General features: G+C 36.3%; 1 protein-coding gene across 1 annotated transcript; it reads left to right on the top strand.

The window, feature by feature from the left end:
* Window positions 1–1,002: 1,002 nt before the first annotated feature.
* LOC144435141 (medium-chain acyl-CoA ligase ACSF2, mitochondrial-like) lies at window positions 1,003–15,245 on the top strand. The gene is made up of 14 exons (XM_078123710.1): window positions 1,003–1,509; window positions 5,368–5,522; window positions 5,738–5,912; window positions 7,129–7,311; window positions 8,393–8,511; window positions 9,000–9,165; window positions 9,685–9,780; window positions 10,176–10,324; window positions 12,028–12,196; window positions 12,413–12,520; window positions 12,861–13,012; window positions 13,916–14,057; window positions 14,382–14,492; window positions 15,114–15,245. Exons 1-14 carry the CDS (start codon window positions 1,003–1,005, stop codon window positions 15,243–15,245), a joined length of 2,364 nt encoding a protein of 787 aa, XP_077979836.1.
* The last annotated feature ends 1,787 nt before the right edge of the window (window positions 15,246–17,032 follow it).

A 17,032-nucleotide genomic window follows, 5' to 3' on the forward strand; every position in this document is an offset into this window, starting at 1 on the left:
AAAGAAACACAGTAAAAAAAAACCGACTAGTATGTAATTGTATGGTCTTTGTATTTAGGTATTTATATTTTGCATTGTTACAGTTGTAGCTTAATTTATAGTCTTTCAACGTCGACTGAATTAGAGAACGTGTTGTTTTTACCTCCCATATAAATCATGCTTTGTATGGCATATCATCTATCACTGCTCTCAAAGACCAAGGGGACCAAAGGCCAAAGATCAGATAGAGCACCTAGCTAGTCACGCCATGGGTCAAATGCCATCCAGTGAATAATAGAAACGTATTATTTGCTTAGCCACTTATTTCTCTATTCATAGTTATCTGCATAGGTATCAATGTTATCCTCGCAAGACAGAGCCTATTTGTTCCGCTGACGCAACAAAAAATGAAGCGCTGGCTTAACCCAACCAGAAATCTCGGAACGAGATGAAACTACAGAATCGTCACAAATTGCAGAAATAAATGACTTTGACAGATCGCAAAGTAAATACGTAAACTCTGATAGGGCCCTGTCCGTGAAGCAATATGGTGTTGTCTGGTCGCTGTTTTCTTCTTCCACCTCAAACCATTCAGAGAACGTTTGAGTACAAACTCGAGTTGAAATGTCAGTTTGGGCATTTTTCTTTAATGGTATCAACAATTATAGACTGTGGTGACAGCAACGACGAAATTCAAGCGTTGATAAATGAGTTGCCTGCTAAGATTGACACATATCAATGCCCGGTGTGGGTGTCAACTACGACCGATGTAATTTTTGATACTGAAATATTGGACAGTCACTACAGAGTCTACCGAAGAGATAGGGAAACCACAACTAGTAATAAATGTCCTGGTGGTGGTGTTTTTGTAGCCTTGAAAGATGACAAGTCGCTACAAGAAGACCTGACCTTGAAACTGATAAGGAAATAATTTGGGTTGAGATTAAATTGAAACGTCATAGTCTCTTTCGTGCGACATATCTTCCATCTGACACCAAAGAATGTACAATGAATGACTTTGACATGTCGTTAGATCGTGTCAATTCAACTGCTAAACCAGGTGATGTTGTTCTTGTTTGTGCTGACTTTAATTTGCCGGATATCTACTGGAATATAAATAATGGAGATTCATTTGCTGAACCGTTACAGTGGAGCTCCAACAAATCTGATCGTTTTTTCGAGATTCTCTCTGAACAGAACTTATTGCAATTTAACACTAATAACACCTGCAATTCCAAAGTACTTCATCTAATTTGCTGCAACGATGTCAGCCTTGAAGTTTGTCTTACTGAACCAGCTGTTAACTCTGATCACTCAGCTTTGGAATGCAACATCTCCAATTCTTTTGATAAAGGTGTGACACTACTTGATCGATTTGTCTATAATTTTAAGAAGGCTGACTTTGAACACTTGAACACACAATTGAGTTTGTTACCATGGGGTGGTATACTTGGTCCGCTAAATGTGGACGATAGTGTCGAGACATTTTACGATCTCTTAATCGGAGCCATCAATGACAGTATACCTAAGGTAAAAGTCAGGAAACGAAGATATCACAGTTTGGTACACCCGTGATATGATCATTTTACTTAAACAGAAAGAAGACGCACGGCCCAAGTTCAGTAAAACCAGTCAACAGGAGGACTATGACCACTTCTCTCGCCTCAGAGCTGAATTCAAGTCGTTGCAAAAGGCGGTCTTCAGTGATTGATTACATCATCGATATTCAGAACTCCATCAGTAATAATATCAAACGTTTCTGGTCATTTGTCAACAATAAACGTAGCAACAAAGGTTTTCCATCCAACGTCACCTATAATGAAAAGATAGCTGAGTCTACCCAGGACATAGCTAATGCTTTCAGTAATTTCTTCCAAACAACATTTTCTAATCATATTATCAGTAAATATCCAAAATGTAAGTCATTTGTTGAATTTTAAATGAATAAGATCTTTGTAACATCAACACAAGTTGAGGAAAGTTTGTTAGGAACTGATCCTCGTAAGGCTTGTGGGCTTGATGGAGTATCTGGTGTAATACTTCACAAATGGAGTATCTGGTGTAATACTTCTCAGTTATGTATACCGTTGACACTCCTTTTTAACAAATCTTTAAATTCTGGAGTTTTTCCATCACTTTTCCAAAAAGCCCATGTTGTTCCTGTATTTAAGTCAGGTCTGCGATCTGATGTCACCAATTATCGTCCCATTTCTTTACTGTTCGTCAGCAAAGTTTTTGAAAAGATCGTATTCGAATCTGTATATGCGCATGTTGAAAGTTCCATTAGTTCTTGCCAACATGGATTTCTCAAGGGTCGATCAACTACCAAGAATCTTGTGGAGTACATTGACTTTATGGGCGGTGAACTCGATAAAGACAGACAGGTGGATTCGCTGTACCTTGATTATTCGAAAGCATTTGATTCTGTTAACCATCTGCTTCTCATACACAAGTTGAAATCCTATGGTATTAGTGGATGCCTTCTCGAATGGTTTCGTTCTTATTTAAATAACCGACAACAGCGTGTTGTCATTGGAGGTACCTCGTCTACATGGCGAAATGTTATATCAGTTGTACCTCAGGGTTCGATCTTGGGTCCGCCCCTTTTTAGTATGTATGTTAACGATTTTCCTGATGTTCTTAAGTCGTCTGAGTGTTTGCTGTACGCAGACGACTCCAAGATTTTTAAGATTAGACTGTTTTAGACTACACAATGATCTTAATTACATTTCTGAGTGGTCCAAACTGTGGCACCTCAAACTTAATTTGAAGAAATGCAATGTGATTACTTTCAGTAGGTAGAAGACTGTCATCTCTCATAAATATACGATTAACGGCATCAAAATCGACCGTGTAAACCAAGTCAAAGATCTTGGCGTTGTCCTTTCAACTAATTTAAGCTGGGAGTTACACATTCAGGACATCGTCAAAAAGGCTTACAGGTTAGTTGGTTTGATAAAGCGTACCTGCAAGCATTTCCATGACAGTTCTTGTATCATTAATCTATATAAATCGCTTGTACGGAGTCAACTAGAGTATTGTCCACAAGTTTGTCACCCCATCAGAAGTATTTAGTCACTAAAATTGAAAGGGTCCAGCATAAATTCCTCTACTACCTTTATTTTGGGAAATCGTTCCCTGGTAAAGGAGTAAACCTCGATTACAGTAATCTTTTGTCAGTATTTTAGTATTCAAAGTCTTCAATCTCCTAGGAAATTGCTGGATGCAGTCTTTTTATATAAATGGCTCTTTTAACTCAATGCATATTGTTGCCAATGTTCCGTTTCATGTGCCATCCAGGAATCTGCGTTCCCACTACACATTTAAAATGGCACGTTTTAATTCTACTCAAAGGAAAAACTCGTGTTTACCTAGGACCTTCAATTTTATCAACACCTTGCAAAACACTGACATATTTTCAAGTCTCAGTACTTTTAGAAAAGATGTCCTAAATGAAATAGTTGATGTGTGAACTGAACGCAATTTCGGTAATTTTTATCTTCTTTTAATTTATTTTATTTCTATTTTTACTAGTTTTGTAAATATTGTATGTATTTGTCTTTCCAATTTCAGAGTGTCTGTAAATGGGGTAATCCTGTAGACATCTCAAATAAATAAATAAATAAAAATAAATAATTATAATTAAAAGAATTATAGAACAAAATTTGGAGAATATGGTATAAAGCAAGAATTATCAGGGTTTCAGTGACATTGTTAATTCGGTGCTGAAACAATAACTGACACGGAAAGAACGTGACAATTCGTGTTTGGGACCGTAACCAAGACGACTGCAGCGAGTAGTACTATACTAGGCTGTCTACACGCAAGTTGTAGTGTGCCGGGTGATCGACAGTGTTCAGTCCACTGTAAGGGACCGGTCAGTTTCTCCAGCCTGGGGGGGGGGGGGCGGTGGATTCTTAAATCGGGCCGACAAAAACTCACTGACCCCCCTATCCGTAAAACCGAAAACAGGCTGACCCCCCTATCACTTAATTCAAAAAATGATGCCCCCCCCCCCCCCATATATATAATATTTGCATGACAGGTATTTTTTGATCGTGACTCAGCCTTGACTGTCCTGCATCTACTTTATAAGATCCCGGGTTAACACTATCATAATTATAATTATTGACTACACAGGGTAAATATATTCCAAAAGGAGTTTAATAGCATCTTGACAGTGAAAGGTAGGGGGAAAGCTTGAGAAGGGAATATGTACATCTCTTATGCCCCCTCCGAGGGGGTCTCCCCCTAGAAGCCCAGGAGGTTTTTAACTCTGAAAAGTCAATTTTGAGACTATTCAGTCATTTTCAGAAAATAATTCTACAATACAGCACCAAAATGTAAAAAGCAACCATAAGGTTGAAATATTTTTGAAATATAGTTTGATAGGATCTTGACAGTAAGAGGTAGGGGGACGAGCTTGAGACTGGGATGTGTACACCTCATGTGGGGGGGGGGGGGTCCTAGGGGTCTCCCCCTAGAAGCCCTGGAGGTTTTTTCCCTGAAAAGTCAATTTTGAGACTATTCAGACCCTTTCAGACAATAATTTCCAAGCCTTACAAGACAACATCAACATGTAAAAAACAACTACATAGGGTTGAAATACTTTTGAAATATACTTTGATAGCATCTTGACAGTAAGAGGGGAAGAGCTTGAGACTGGGATATGTCCACCTCATGCGGGGGGTCTGAGGGGGTCTCCCTCTAGAAGCCCTGAAGGATTTTTACTCTTATAGCCAATATTTACGCTATTTAGACCCTTCAAGCAATAACTTAATCCATGCTTTACAGGACAGCAAGTATCAGAAACTATTCTTTATAACTTACACTACGGGTTGCAATATGTTCTTAAAAAGTTAAATGACATCATTATATACATGTAGTGAAGGTCAGCACATTTAATGGTAGTATCATTGGTAGGGAAGATTTGGAGATTAAGGCAATTTTAGACTATCTTGGCAAACATTTCACATCTTGAAAAGACAATATCATCTCAAATTAGAATAGGGTGAAAATATTTAAGAAAGGTTTAATACCATTATGGCACAAGATCAACGATGTTTCTGACATTGCAAGTAATTGTAGATGATGTAAATCATGAAATGGCTCTCCAGAACCTGAAATAACTTCATTTCTTTGATTGGTGTTACCCTTTAAGAATGTACATTTGTACATTTCTACGCGTAATAATTTGTGACATACATCAGCCATAAAAAAAGCAAATGTCCTGATAGGTTTGTTGATAACACTTTTAGATTTAGATGAGTCATTTGCTAAGCTTATATCTCAAGTATAATCTCTTGAAATTCCATACCATACTCGCCAGACCTCTTTACTAACTTAAAAGTCAAAACATTTATTTCTCGTCTCTATTATTATATCCAGGTCAATCCTTGCATATGCTTAAATTTCACAACATTAATGAATCGACTAGCTGCAAATATTGTTGTTGGCCATTGTGTCAATCGAAGAGTTTTAGGAGCTGTGTGGACACGATTCACTTCGATTACTGCAATATCAAAATGTATGACAACAGCATGGTAAGTTTAATATATAATCAATGGCTAAACCCTCTTATATCCTGAACATGATTGTTTGCATGCCTAAGATATGAGGCTAAGTGGCATTGACAATGGGTGTAAGTCAGATAGATGAATGTGTTTTGAAATTTTACAGTGCTTTGGTGCGATAAACTTTAATAAATAGATTGTATATTCTTTCCTTATCTTGTCATGTGACTGGTATTTGTTTAAAGCCGTCATCATCAGAAATACACCAAGAGCTATGCCCACACTGCTGGTAGCGCACCACTGATTGGGCAGACTATTGGTAACATTATTGATACAACAACAGAGAAGTATCCGGATAAGACTGCCGTGGTGTTCTGTAGAGATGGAATTGAGAGAACATATACAGAGTTCAAAGAGGGGGTAATATATATATATATATATATATATATATATATATATATATATATATATATATATATATATATATATATGTATTTGTGTGTGTGTGTGTGTGTGTGTGTGTGTGTGTGTGAATGTGACATAAACCTTAGCAGCAGTTACGTAGAACGTCTGTGATCAGACCGTCATCTTATCAGTGGTAGACAATAAACCTGGCTTTGAAGGTGCCGAAAAGTCTCCTCCTTACCACGCTATAAAAATAACATACAGATCTCGGGATCCGGATAATTATCCCAATCGGGATAAACACATGCAATGTACGTATCGTTTATCCTGATCAGGATAACAAATTAAATTGTTGACAAGTACCATTGGCTTTTCCTTATCTGCAAACATAGATTATCTTCAGACGCATGCACAAGATAGCTGCCCTGGACAACCTATGTACGACCCCTGGCTTTTTGTAATTCTTTGAGAGTAGAAAAGCATGTATAGCTGTTTACAAACGTACCATATCATTGTTACATGCGCCAGAGCGTTCAAAGTTCATTTAAATTGATCATGATGCAAATATTCATTCAAATTATCTCGATCGGGGGATATTCCTGACTGATGCATTGATACCAACAAGGGACCTATTGGTCAGAATAGTTCCGCTGTTTTTTTAAACATGTGTAGAAGCGGTTCTCATGGTCATCCCAAGACATCCACACAACATAGTATTGGAGAACAAGATTTCTGAAGAATCCTTACCAAAACATTATATTTAGAGCCAATTTAAATATTAATGACCCAATCAAATTGTCTTCAACAAACCTATATCTACTCATCCCAAGACATCTACACAACAACAAATAGCACGCAATGCTTTTATCGGTTTGTTTATAGTATATGGCGATATGATTAACTTTCTCAGACATAACAGATTGATCAACATTGCGAAGAAGTAAATCGGAGGCACCACGACGTTCTGATCGGAGACATTTCAAGATAACTGCTACAACGGTTACAAGTAGAAATTTGACGTTTTTGTGTAAAGGGATGGTAAGTCGATCCGTGTTATCTAAATTTCGCAGATTCAACCGAGATTTCCCTCCATTTATTGGACAAACTATGGTTGAAATGATGTATATTTAATTAGATTACTCACGTTTCCTCCATTGGCGTTGTACAGATGAGTATTCTCAAATCAGAAATTATATCAAATGACAGAGAAATAGTCATATTTGTTTTGCAGATTGACAGACTTGCAGCTGGACTGTTAGCTGTTAGAATCAGGAGAGGGGATCGCGTTGGAATGTGGTCACCAAATAGACTGGAATGGGTGCTGACACAGTATCCAACGGCACGAATTGGGGCTATTCAAGTTAATATCAATCCTGCCCACAGACCTATGGAATTAGAATATGCACTGAAAAAGGTAATATTGTGTTTTAGACATCTGTGGTCGGTTTGACTCTCGGGGATATCATATATTATTATCTTGTCTACTCCTTACTGCTTTGCAGCAATTAAATAAGGTTGAAACTGGGCATTTCAAATTTGAATGTAGATGGCACATCAACATTTAGTACATTTGATTCAAGTTTCTTTCCTAGTTTTTCGTCCCTAAGCCTAAAAACTAGGAACACATCGAGTTATTATAATGTTTTGATGAAAAAGATTATCATAACCATAACAAAGCACATTTAAACAACTACACATTTAAACAACAACAACAACAACAACAACAAAACAACAACAACAACAACAACAACAACAACAACAACAAGACCAACAACAACAACAATTTTCATAACTTTTCAGATTGCATGTTTAGTTTCATGCTTTACATTGTCCGCAATCACCAGAATGGATATACTCCATGTTCGTCAACTTGGAATGACTTCAAATGTTTTCTCAACACATTTAGTCGTTATAGTAGTCTTAACAATATTTAGGGATGAACATAATTATGCTCCTCCTCCAAAATAAAAGTAGCACACGTTTTCAATTCCAATAAAGTTGTTTTAAACATCTGCAACCCACTCTCATCAGCTAAAACCATGTACAATAGACACCTAAATGCTCTGTTTGTGTGGGGAAGCTTGCATTTCATCAAAAGTAGTAACTTGTAAAGTGGCATTTTTTAATTTATGTGTTTTGATACTTGAAAACCCCCAAAGTGAAACAATATATGTCAAGTCTGAGTAAGATAACTGGATAAATTGCTAAAGAAAGAGGTCAATTTTAGTTTGAAAAATTCATATTGAAAATATTATCGAAACGTTTAATCCTGGATAACCACTATAAGACATCATGTTTGACTCTAGGAAGCTTCAGACTTCAAAACCCACTTTATGATGTTTCATTGTCAGATCTGTAGTATTTGGCGGAACGTATTCAAATAATTTCTGCACTGTATAAAACGGGTACTGCATTGTTCGGTTCAGGTATCTTATTACCTTACTTTCAGCAGAAATATTGGAAAAAAAACAAAAAAAACATCAATTCAATTTCAGGCTGGCTGTAAAACAGTGATATCTGCACAGACCTTTAAGACACAGGATTATTGGGCAATGTTGTGTGAAATCTGTCCAGAACTAGAAAAATCTCATCCTGGTGACATAAAAAGCAAAAGGTATGTATTTCATTTCACTTCTAATGGATGCTGCTAATATAACATTCAAAAACTCCTTCATATCTTTCAATGCTACATTTTACAATGTTTCAGTTTCATTCTCTCGTAAAATTTGTGGTAGTATTCTACTGTTTCTGGTGTTATAATAATGTGAACTTAACGCCAACCGACATAGCCTATCTTGGTCAAATTTGTCATCTTAAAGCAAATGGACGTTCATCTATTTTCATTCACTGAAGGATTTGATCCAAAGTTTTAGTATGTTTGTACCCATTCTCCAACTGAATAACCTAACGTTTAAAAACCACAATGCCCCTCTTCGATATCCAGGAAGGTCGAGATTTATATAAATTATCATCATCTGTATTTTAGAGGCTTTGCGGTGCAGGTTTGGTAGAAAATGTTCCTGGCTTAGCTCGTTGTTATATAAGACTTGGAATTCAACAAAGGCAAATTAACAAAGAGAGACCTTGATTCCCCATTCACAGGTTACCTGAGTTGAAATCAATCATCATGTTAGGTCAAGGCCATTTCTCAGGAGTTTATATGTTTGATGACGTCATGGAAGCACCTAGTAAAGAACATTTCAATGAAGTAGAAGAAATTCAAGACAATCTTAACTTTGATGACCCAATAAATATACAATTTACATCAGTGAGTATTAATGTATTTCAGAACTAATTTATGAACTATCAAAGATAATACAATAAGGCTTTTTATAATACTCTGAGTTACAAAATATTGAATTAAATTCTTCATTTCTTTTGTACTTTTTACATACGTTTTATTCTGGCATTCCTGAAATTAAATTAGAAGTTTACATTATCACATTTTAGATTTTTGAAATTAGGTAACAATTCCAAATCTGTAAATGAACCCAATGCTTACAAATCTAGGTAGGTAATCATTAATTATTTCATCTTTTCATATCAATACATTTATGACTATCTGCTATGGCTTCTCTATATGTGGGCTAGTTTCACAGTGACACAATTCACTTTTATAAGAAAATAAGTTGTTCATCAAATACTAACGTGTACACTTTCAATAGTTCCTTGTAAATAAAGTCGTTACATTCAGAATTCGTGGTATTTTTCATCTTTTGATTGTATATATATAAATTAATTTGGAAAAAAAGTAAATAATTTATATTTTCCCCTCTAACAATACTAGGGCACAACAGGGAATCCGAAGGGTGTGGCACTAACCCATCATAATGTTGTTAACAATGCTATCGCGAGTGGCAGAAAAATGGGCTACCATACTAGGGTAAGTTAAAATGGTCCGCTCTTTACAAAAAACATACTATTTGGAAGTAATAATAATGTGTAAAATTTCATACCATTTCTCTTTGCAAAATAAGTAAATAATTGTATAATTGAAAATGATGATGAATATTGTTATGTTGGTAATTGTGAGAATGTATTGTAAAATTGTACTATTTAATATATATTATCTCTGTGTAGTTGCAATCTTGACCAATTCTTTTTGAAAGACCGCTAATTCCAACATCTAGAATATGAATATTCAGAAAAACATGGCGTGGCAAGGGAGGCAGACAGGCAGTGAGACGGGAACAATGACACTTTCTGTTCTGCTGAATACTGACACATTTCAGCTTTCACCAGTCATTATATGTTGATATGTCTTTCCTCCACTACCAGGATCATGTGTTGAATATACCACTCCCTCTGTATCATAGTGGTGGTATGATACTTGGTAGTTTTTCCAGTATGGTATTTGGCGCTACTGCAGTCTATCCATCACCAAGTTTTGAACCTTTGGCAGCCATACAAGCAGTACAAAACTACAAGTAAGAATATCACATGGTTTCAACTCATTATAAGTTCATGCCTGGTGAAGTTAAAAACTTTTTTTTTTTAAATTTATGAGAAACTATAAAGTGTTTCGGCTCATAGGCGTTTGGACATTCTTTAAAGCGTACAAATACAGAACTATCAACAACCGAGAACATTAATGTACATATGGAGATGGAACGAAGGATTACAATGTGTACTGGTCTGTAAACATACACCTTCTGCAATAAATGAGTACAACATAGGACTCCACAGGGTGAGTAGGATAAAATTCGTACTTTTCTGTATACCTTACACTAAAACGTACAGAAACAGCTATAAATCCCATTTGATATTTGTTGGTTTTTGTGTACTTATTTATGGAATCCTAAGTAATTACAAAGGAGAAGGACGGGGAGGGTAACTGTTAACAAACATTTTCTTGGGCAGGGCCATAGTTTAGAAAATGGGATTATACTTTAGTAAAATGGTAACAGTGTGGCAGGAATACTATTGGGAGCATGCCCATTTAGGTTTATGGCATTCTGTCATTTTCCTCACCCAATCATTTCAAAGTTGGGTATTATTGTGCAGTGCCTGCACAGTCACAGAATCACTGTGGTGGTAGTGCCGGAAAACAAGCAATACCTTTAAAATTATCAATACGGTGGCAGCGGTGGGATCAAGTCCTTACCATTGATTTAGGAACTTGCATTCATTTTATCATGTCTGACAACATTTTTACCCTTTTTTTAAACAACACCCCATTTTAACTGGGGAGGGGCATGTTTAGAGAAAGGAAATTGAGGGAAGGTCACATATTAGCACCACCAAATCGATGTCTCATTTTGCGCAACAGAGCAAGCCTGAATTCCCCCACTTCTTGTAATTCCTGAAGGTCCTTTAGAGCAAAGGCTTATATACTATATAACTTTAAAGTCAATTTATATCTTATTCAGCATCTCTGGACTCTGGCAAAATTCTTTGCTGTACATGTTGTTCAAATGTTCCATCTATTTTCATGTAAAGTCATTCGTATTTGTATATTGGCAAATCACCAATTACTTGAAAGTGATATCCTCCTATAACTTAGATTCAATATGCTCTAATTATTGATTCTTTCTGGCACACATTACTCAGAGCTAGAATTCAGGATATGGTCACTATGGATTTATTGACAATTTAATATCTATCATCTTAGGTCAGGAAAATAATCTCATAAATACTAATTTTCATACCAAATAACCCAACACTTTCGTTTGAAACACAGTTGTAGTTATTGCATGAGACATTCGATAAAGTAGAGCCAATACAGTATAATGATGATGGATAAGTGCATTACAACATCCAAATCTTTAAGGAGTAGGTAAAAACAGAACTTGCAGCCATTGTTACATTTACACAAGATTATGGGATGTACAGCACATTTGAACAAGTTGTTGCTATTGTTACCGATGATAAAATACAAATCTTTAATATTCGCGAAGTTTTGATGTTTTGCGAGGTCACCGTGAACTCTCAGCTGTCAAGAATTAATACTTAGAACAAATGTTTGCATTTCGCGAATAGTATTCTTCTGCGATGACAACACTGAAAGTTATTAAAAGATCGTCGATGTCAAATAATGATTAATTACAGACAGCTGGAAGCACAATGACGTGATCACCGAATACGTACATTATTACATACATTCTTTTGTCCTTTATCCACACTGCTACAGATGTACATCACAGTATGGTACTCCAACCATGTTTATTGACATGCTTAATCATAAAGACTTTGATAAGTATGACATGTCTAGTCTTAGTACTGGAGTTATGGGTGCCTCACCTTGTCCTATAGAGGTTATGAAAGAAGTCCGTACTAAGATGCATATGACAGGCGTTGCTGTGAGTAAGCCACTTATACTATTTAAAAACTAAAGGTTCGCAGGCTGGCGCTCAATTGCTGGATACGAGTGATACCTTTACTAAAATCCACACTTGGAAACGGATCTGTAGTGAAATCAAAATGTGTGTTTGGTCACTGTTTCATATTGGGCAAGCTTTCAATGTAATGTCAATCAATCCAATATCCTTCTTCAGACACTAGCTGTCAGATTTAAGATTGCTTATTGGGCGACAGAGACAAGTTCGACAACCTTCCAAACAGACAGAAGTGATCCTATAGATATTAGGGTATCAACAGTTGGCAAACCTATAGAACACACAGAGGTAGGTCGTCTATACAGATTTTAACTGTGTTAGACAACAATGATATGATGATTGTTTTTGTTCTCCTTTATGTAAAACAACTGCAGAATGTGCACTTAAACGTGTGTGAGTGCGCGCGTGCGTGTGTGTATGTATTTGTCTGTCTGTCTGTGACAGTGAATGTTTATGATCATCATCATCATCATCTTCATCTTCATCTTCTTCTTCTTCTTCTTCTTCTTCTTCTTCTTCTTCTTCTTCTTCTTCTTCTTCTTCTTCTTCTTCTTCTTCTTCTTCTTAAACATTGCAGTTGAAATGTGCAGGTTATTAAGTACACAACTTCAGAGTAATCCATTTTCAGGCTAAAATCATTGACCCACAATCCGGCAACATCGTTGCTGTGGAAACACCAGGTGAATTGTGTACAAGAGGTTATACAACAATGTTGGGATATTGGGAAGATGAGGGAAAAACAAATGAAGTAATTGGGAAGGATAGGTGGTTTCACACTGGGTAAGACCATATCACTGCTGCGAAACTTTTATTGCTCATGTGACATATATAAAACTGTATACATTGATTTTTCACTGGAAAGTATTGACTAAGTTATAGTTGCCTGGCCTATCCTAATTTGTTTACATCATAGTCATTGCAAGTTCTAGACTTGTTGAATATCAATATAAATCCAAATTAAAAAAACAAAGTGTGTTCCCGATAGCCCGACTGACCATAGTTTAAGCCGCCTACCCTAAACACTTTTTTTACGTGCAGAAAGATGAAATTGTAACGATTTACTTCTATTTCCCTGTACATTATCTTTCCAAAGTATCTTTGTTATTTAAAGAAAACCACATTGCAGTGAGAAATGATGTTTTCAGCTTTAACAACACAGTCTGTATAATGTGTTCATCTATTTCTGAGTCACTTAATTGTCTTCATGTACTAACTTCTCTTATACCTCATTCTGTTACGGAAGTATTGTGACAAATCATTATCTTGTCTTTGGGTTGAAGTAAAAAAGAAAGAAATATACAAATATAAAATGAAATAAAACCCCGCCCTACCTACCACATTTTCTGAAGTCATGTTTAATATCGGAAACAGACGTTTTTTCATGATTGCCTACTTATGCTTGCTCACCATACATCATGCTATGTAAAGCATGCAATAGTAAATACATAGACACAATATTGCAACATCATAACACACATTATGTGGCTACTGAAGAGAAAAGTTATAATTAATTGCAAATTCATGTTTGTTTAAGTTCAACATGGTCAACTATCTTTCAGTATATTTGAGGTTATTTTAATTGAGGTTATTCAATAATATTTAAGATATTGTATTTTGTTTTCAGATATATTTACAAATATTAGTATTAGTAAATATGAATTCATAAATCTGTTTTCTATTAAGTGACATAGGAGTAAAGGATGAAAATGGATATGTGCGAATTGTTGGAAGGATGAAAGACATGGTGATCAGAGGGGGTGAAAATATCTATCCTGTCGACGTTGAACAGTTCCTGTACACAAATCCTAAGATTGAAAATGTACAGGTTGGTTTACATTTCAAATAGATTAGTTGGTGTGATATACATAATATGCACTCTGGCTATGTGATACCATACCGAGTAATTTTAAGAGCCATCGGATCAAGCTGTTTTCTTTTCATATCAAAACAAACATACATTTATATAATCATTACTGGTTATTTTTTTCTTCAATTGTACTGCCTTGATCGGCCATATTCATCAGTATTTCTCCTCCAACGTTTTGGTGTCAAGTCAGATTGCATTGACCACGGACTCACAAATGACTGAGTGTGTACGCTTAAATGTGCTGCCGCTTTAAAAAAAGATACCATGAATTTATTTCCGTAGGTGATTGGTGTACCTGACAGTAGAATGGGGGAGGAATTGTGTGCATGGGTTAAACTGAAAGCAGGTCAGAGAGCTGATGAAGATGAAATCAAAGACTTTTGTAGAGGTCAGGTAAGTCAAAGTCTGAAGTTTGTTACAAACATTCCGTAAGCATTTATTAGAAGTGAAGGAGTGCTGATGACAACATATTTCTGTAAGACTTAGTGAGTAAAACCATAGAAGTTGGAGATACCTCTAGTCTCTTCAATATCTATAAAACAATGTACCAGTCAATTTATGGCACTTTTCTGTAATAGCTGATACGTGGCATTCAACTAACTAGAGACATATTGTAAGGATTGGTAAAAGTGAATTTACTGATAATTACAGACACTCTGTCAAGGTTGGTAAGTAACCAGTCATATGGTGATGACAGACACACGATTACATACACTTCTGAAAGGATTGGTAAGTGTACATGTGAGTCAAGTTGTAATGTCACATATTTTGTAAGGTCAGTGTCAGACAAATACTAAGACACTCTGTAAGTTTGTAAATATATTTGAACAGATGTACACTTAAAGATGTTATGTGGTAACTGTGAGTGAGTTTGTCTGGTTTCGTTAGTTCAGTCTTACTCTCCAAATATAAACAATGTTGGTGTTAAGTATTGATAAATACTGACGTGATCTTTTTTTTGTGTTGTTATTGTCTGTACAAACTAACCCAATTCTTTTTTACACCATGTTACAGATTACTCATTTTAAAATACCACGGTATATCTGCTTTGTGGACTCCTTTCCACTGACTGTGACAGGAAAAGTTCAGAAATTTATCATGAGAGAGGAGTCGATACCAATGCTTGGACTTGATAAGCAGATATAGAGAGTAGGAATATAGGGTAAATGTACGGGATGATGTGATAGAATGAGACGGAAGGAACAGGATAAACATGGACTGGTTGGACTACGAGTGTAAGAGTTTGTGGTGTGATTTAATGGACTAGGAATAGGAAACTGATGAAATCTTGTATTCGGAGAAATCTTGGAAATAGAGAACAGTTGGAAATGGAGAACAGTGGGAAAGGAATAAATATCCATTCGTTACTATATCAATGACAGCAACTTTTGTCTGAGTGAGTTTTAGTGTGTAAAAGTCTATGAAAAGTACACTAAAAATCACCAAAGCTGCAGACAACTTACGACTTTATGACTGATAGCATTGTATCAAACAAAGTGGTTGGCGGTTGTCATAGAGTAGTGGTTAAGTTTTATCATCAAGGTCAAACTTCAGTTAATGATATGAAAACATTGAACTTGAAACTAAAGAGGGTGTAATCCTATTATGTAAAGGAATATATAAGTAGCCAGATATAAAGTGAACTTAGAATCAAAGACAACATAGTAAATGGGATGTAGGTGAGCTTCAAAGGAAATTAACTAGTTTATTGTTTAGTAAATATATACAGGTGTGGAAACATATAAATCCCTTTACACTTGGCCCAGGCCAAACAGGGCATTATGCCATTAATTTAATAGTGGATTTGCATAATCCCATATCTTGGCCAATTAGGATTCAATGTAGGTTCATGTGACTGCTTTTATCCAATAATGTGTAGAGGGCTGGAGCACAGATGATTTATGGGAAATGGGGTAGGATATAATTGACTTGTGTACTGTAAGTTTTAGCAGATTTGGTTTGAGAGCTAAGAGAGCTCAATAAAGCTACATCTCCTTCTCTGAGAAGTTCTGTTTATGTGTCCATGTGTCGAGAGTGTTGGAGAGAGTAAGATCCAAGTAGCATTCTAGTGAGAATCTACGGAAGAGTTGAAGGCGACATCGTTACAGCGGTGCAGATGTAGATCGAAGCCGTTCAGTAAGACAAAAGACGGTGACCGAATTGAAGAACAGTTAATATTTAAAACTTAAAAAAAAAAGTATTAAAGTAGCATTCAGTAATGTAATTGCTAGGGGTGGGGAGGGCCGGGGAAAATCAACCCTGGTCTGTGGCATAAAATTTATCCCCCCTCCCTCCGTCCGTTGTACTAAAAAGGGGCCTTCCCTCATTGTCCTTTCTCGAAAATATGACCCTCCCCTGTACAAATATTTTAATGAAAAACATTTCTAAAACTGCCTCCCCATGGCGTAGTTGTTAGAGCTCAAGATTATAAGATTAGTAGTCGGGTTCGATTCCCACTGGAGACAGTTAATTTTTCTGTAGTAAGATTCCCACCACATTGATAGTTTTTAAGGTATTTGTTGTGTCCCACTATTATCACCACTGTAAGTTTGTGTTTGTATCAATGCCTGTGTTTGGGTCTAACTGGCTGAGCTGAAGGCCAGAATTCCCAAAGACTAGATGAGCGCAAAACTAACAACCTCAGGACCAAAGTCAACATCTCCACTCTTTCACCCTGTTCCCCTTTAGGGACCGGTCAATTTCGTCGGCCGGGGGGTCACCCCGTTTTTGAAATTGGCAGTGGGAGGGGGGGGGGGTCATGCAGATACGGGGGTCATTGTGTTTTGGATTGTGATGGAAGAAAAAAATCCCCTTTCTACAATGGCATATAACCTTGTCTGAAATGTGGTACATGTAAATATTTGTTCTTATCCCTGTTTCTTACATGAATTCTTTACTTATTAGTTCAAACATAACTATACATATACATATAC

The sequence above is a fragment of the Glandiceps talaboti genome, chromosome 1, assembly GCF_964340395.1.
Source record: "Glandiceps talaboti chromosome 1, keGlaTala1.1, whole genome shotgun sequence".
Taxonomy (NCBI): domain Eukaryota; kingdom Metazoa; phylum Hemichordata; class Enteropneusta; family Spengelidae; genus Glandiceps; species Glandiceps talaboti.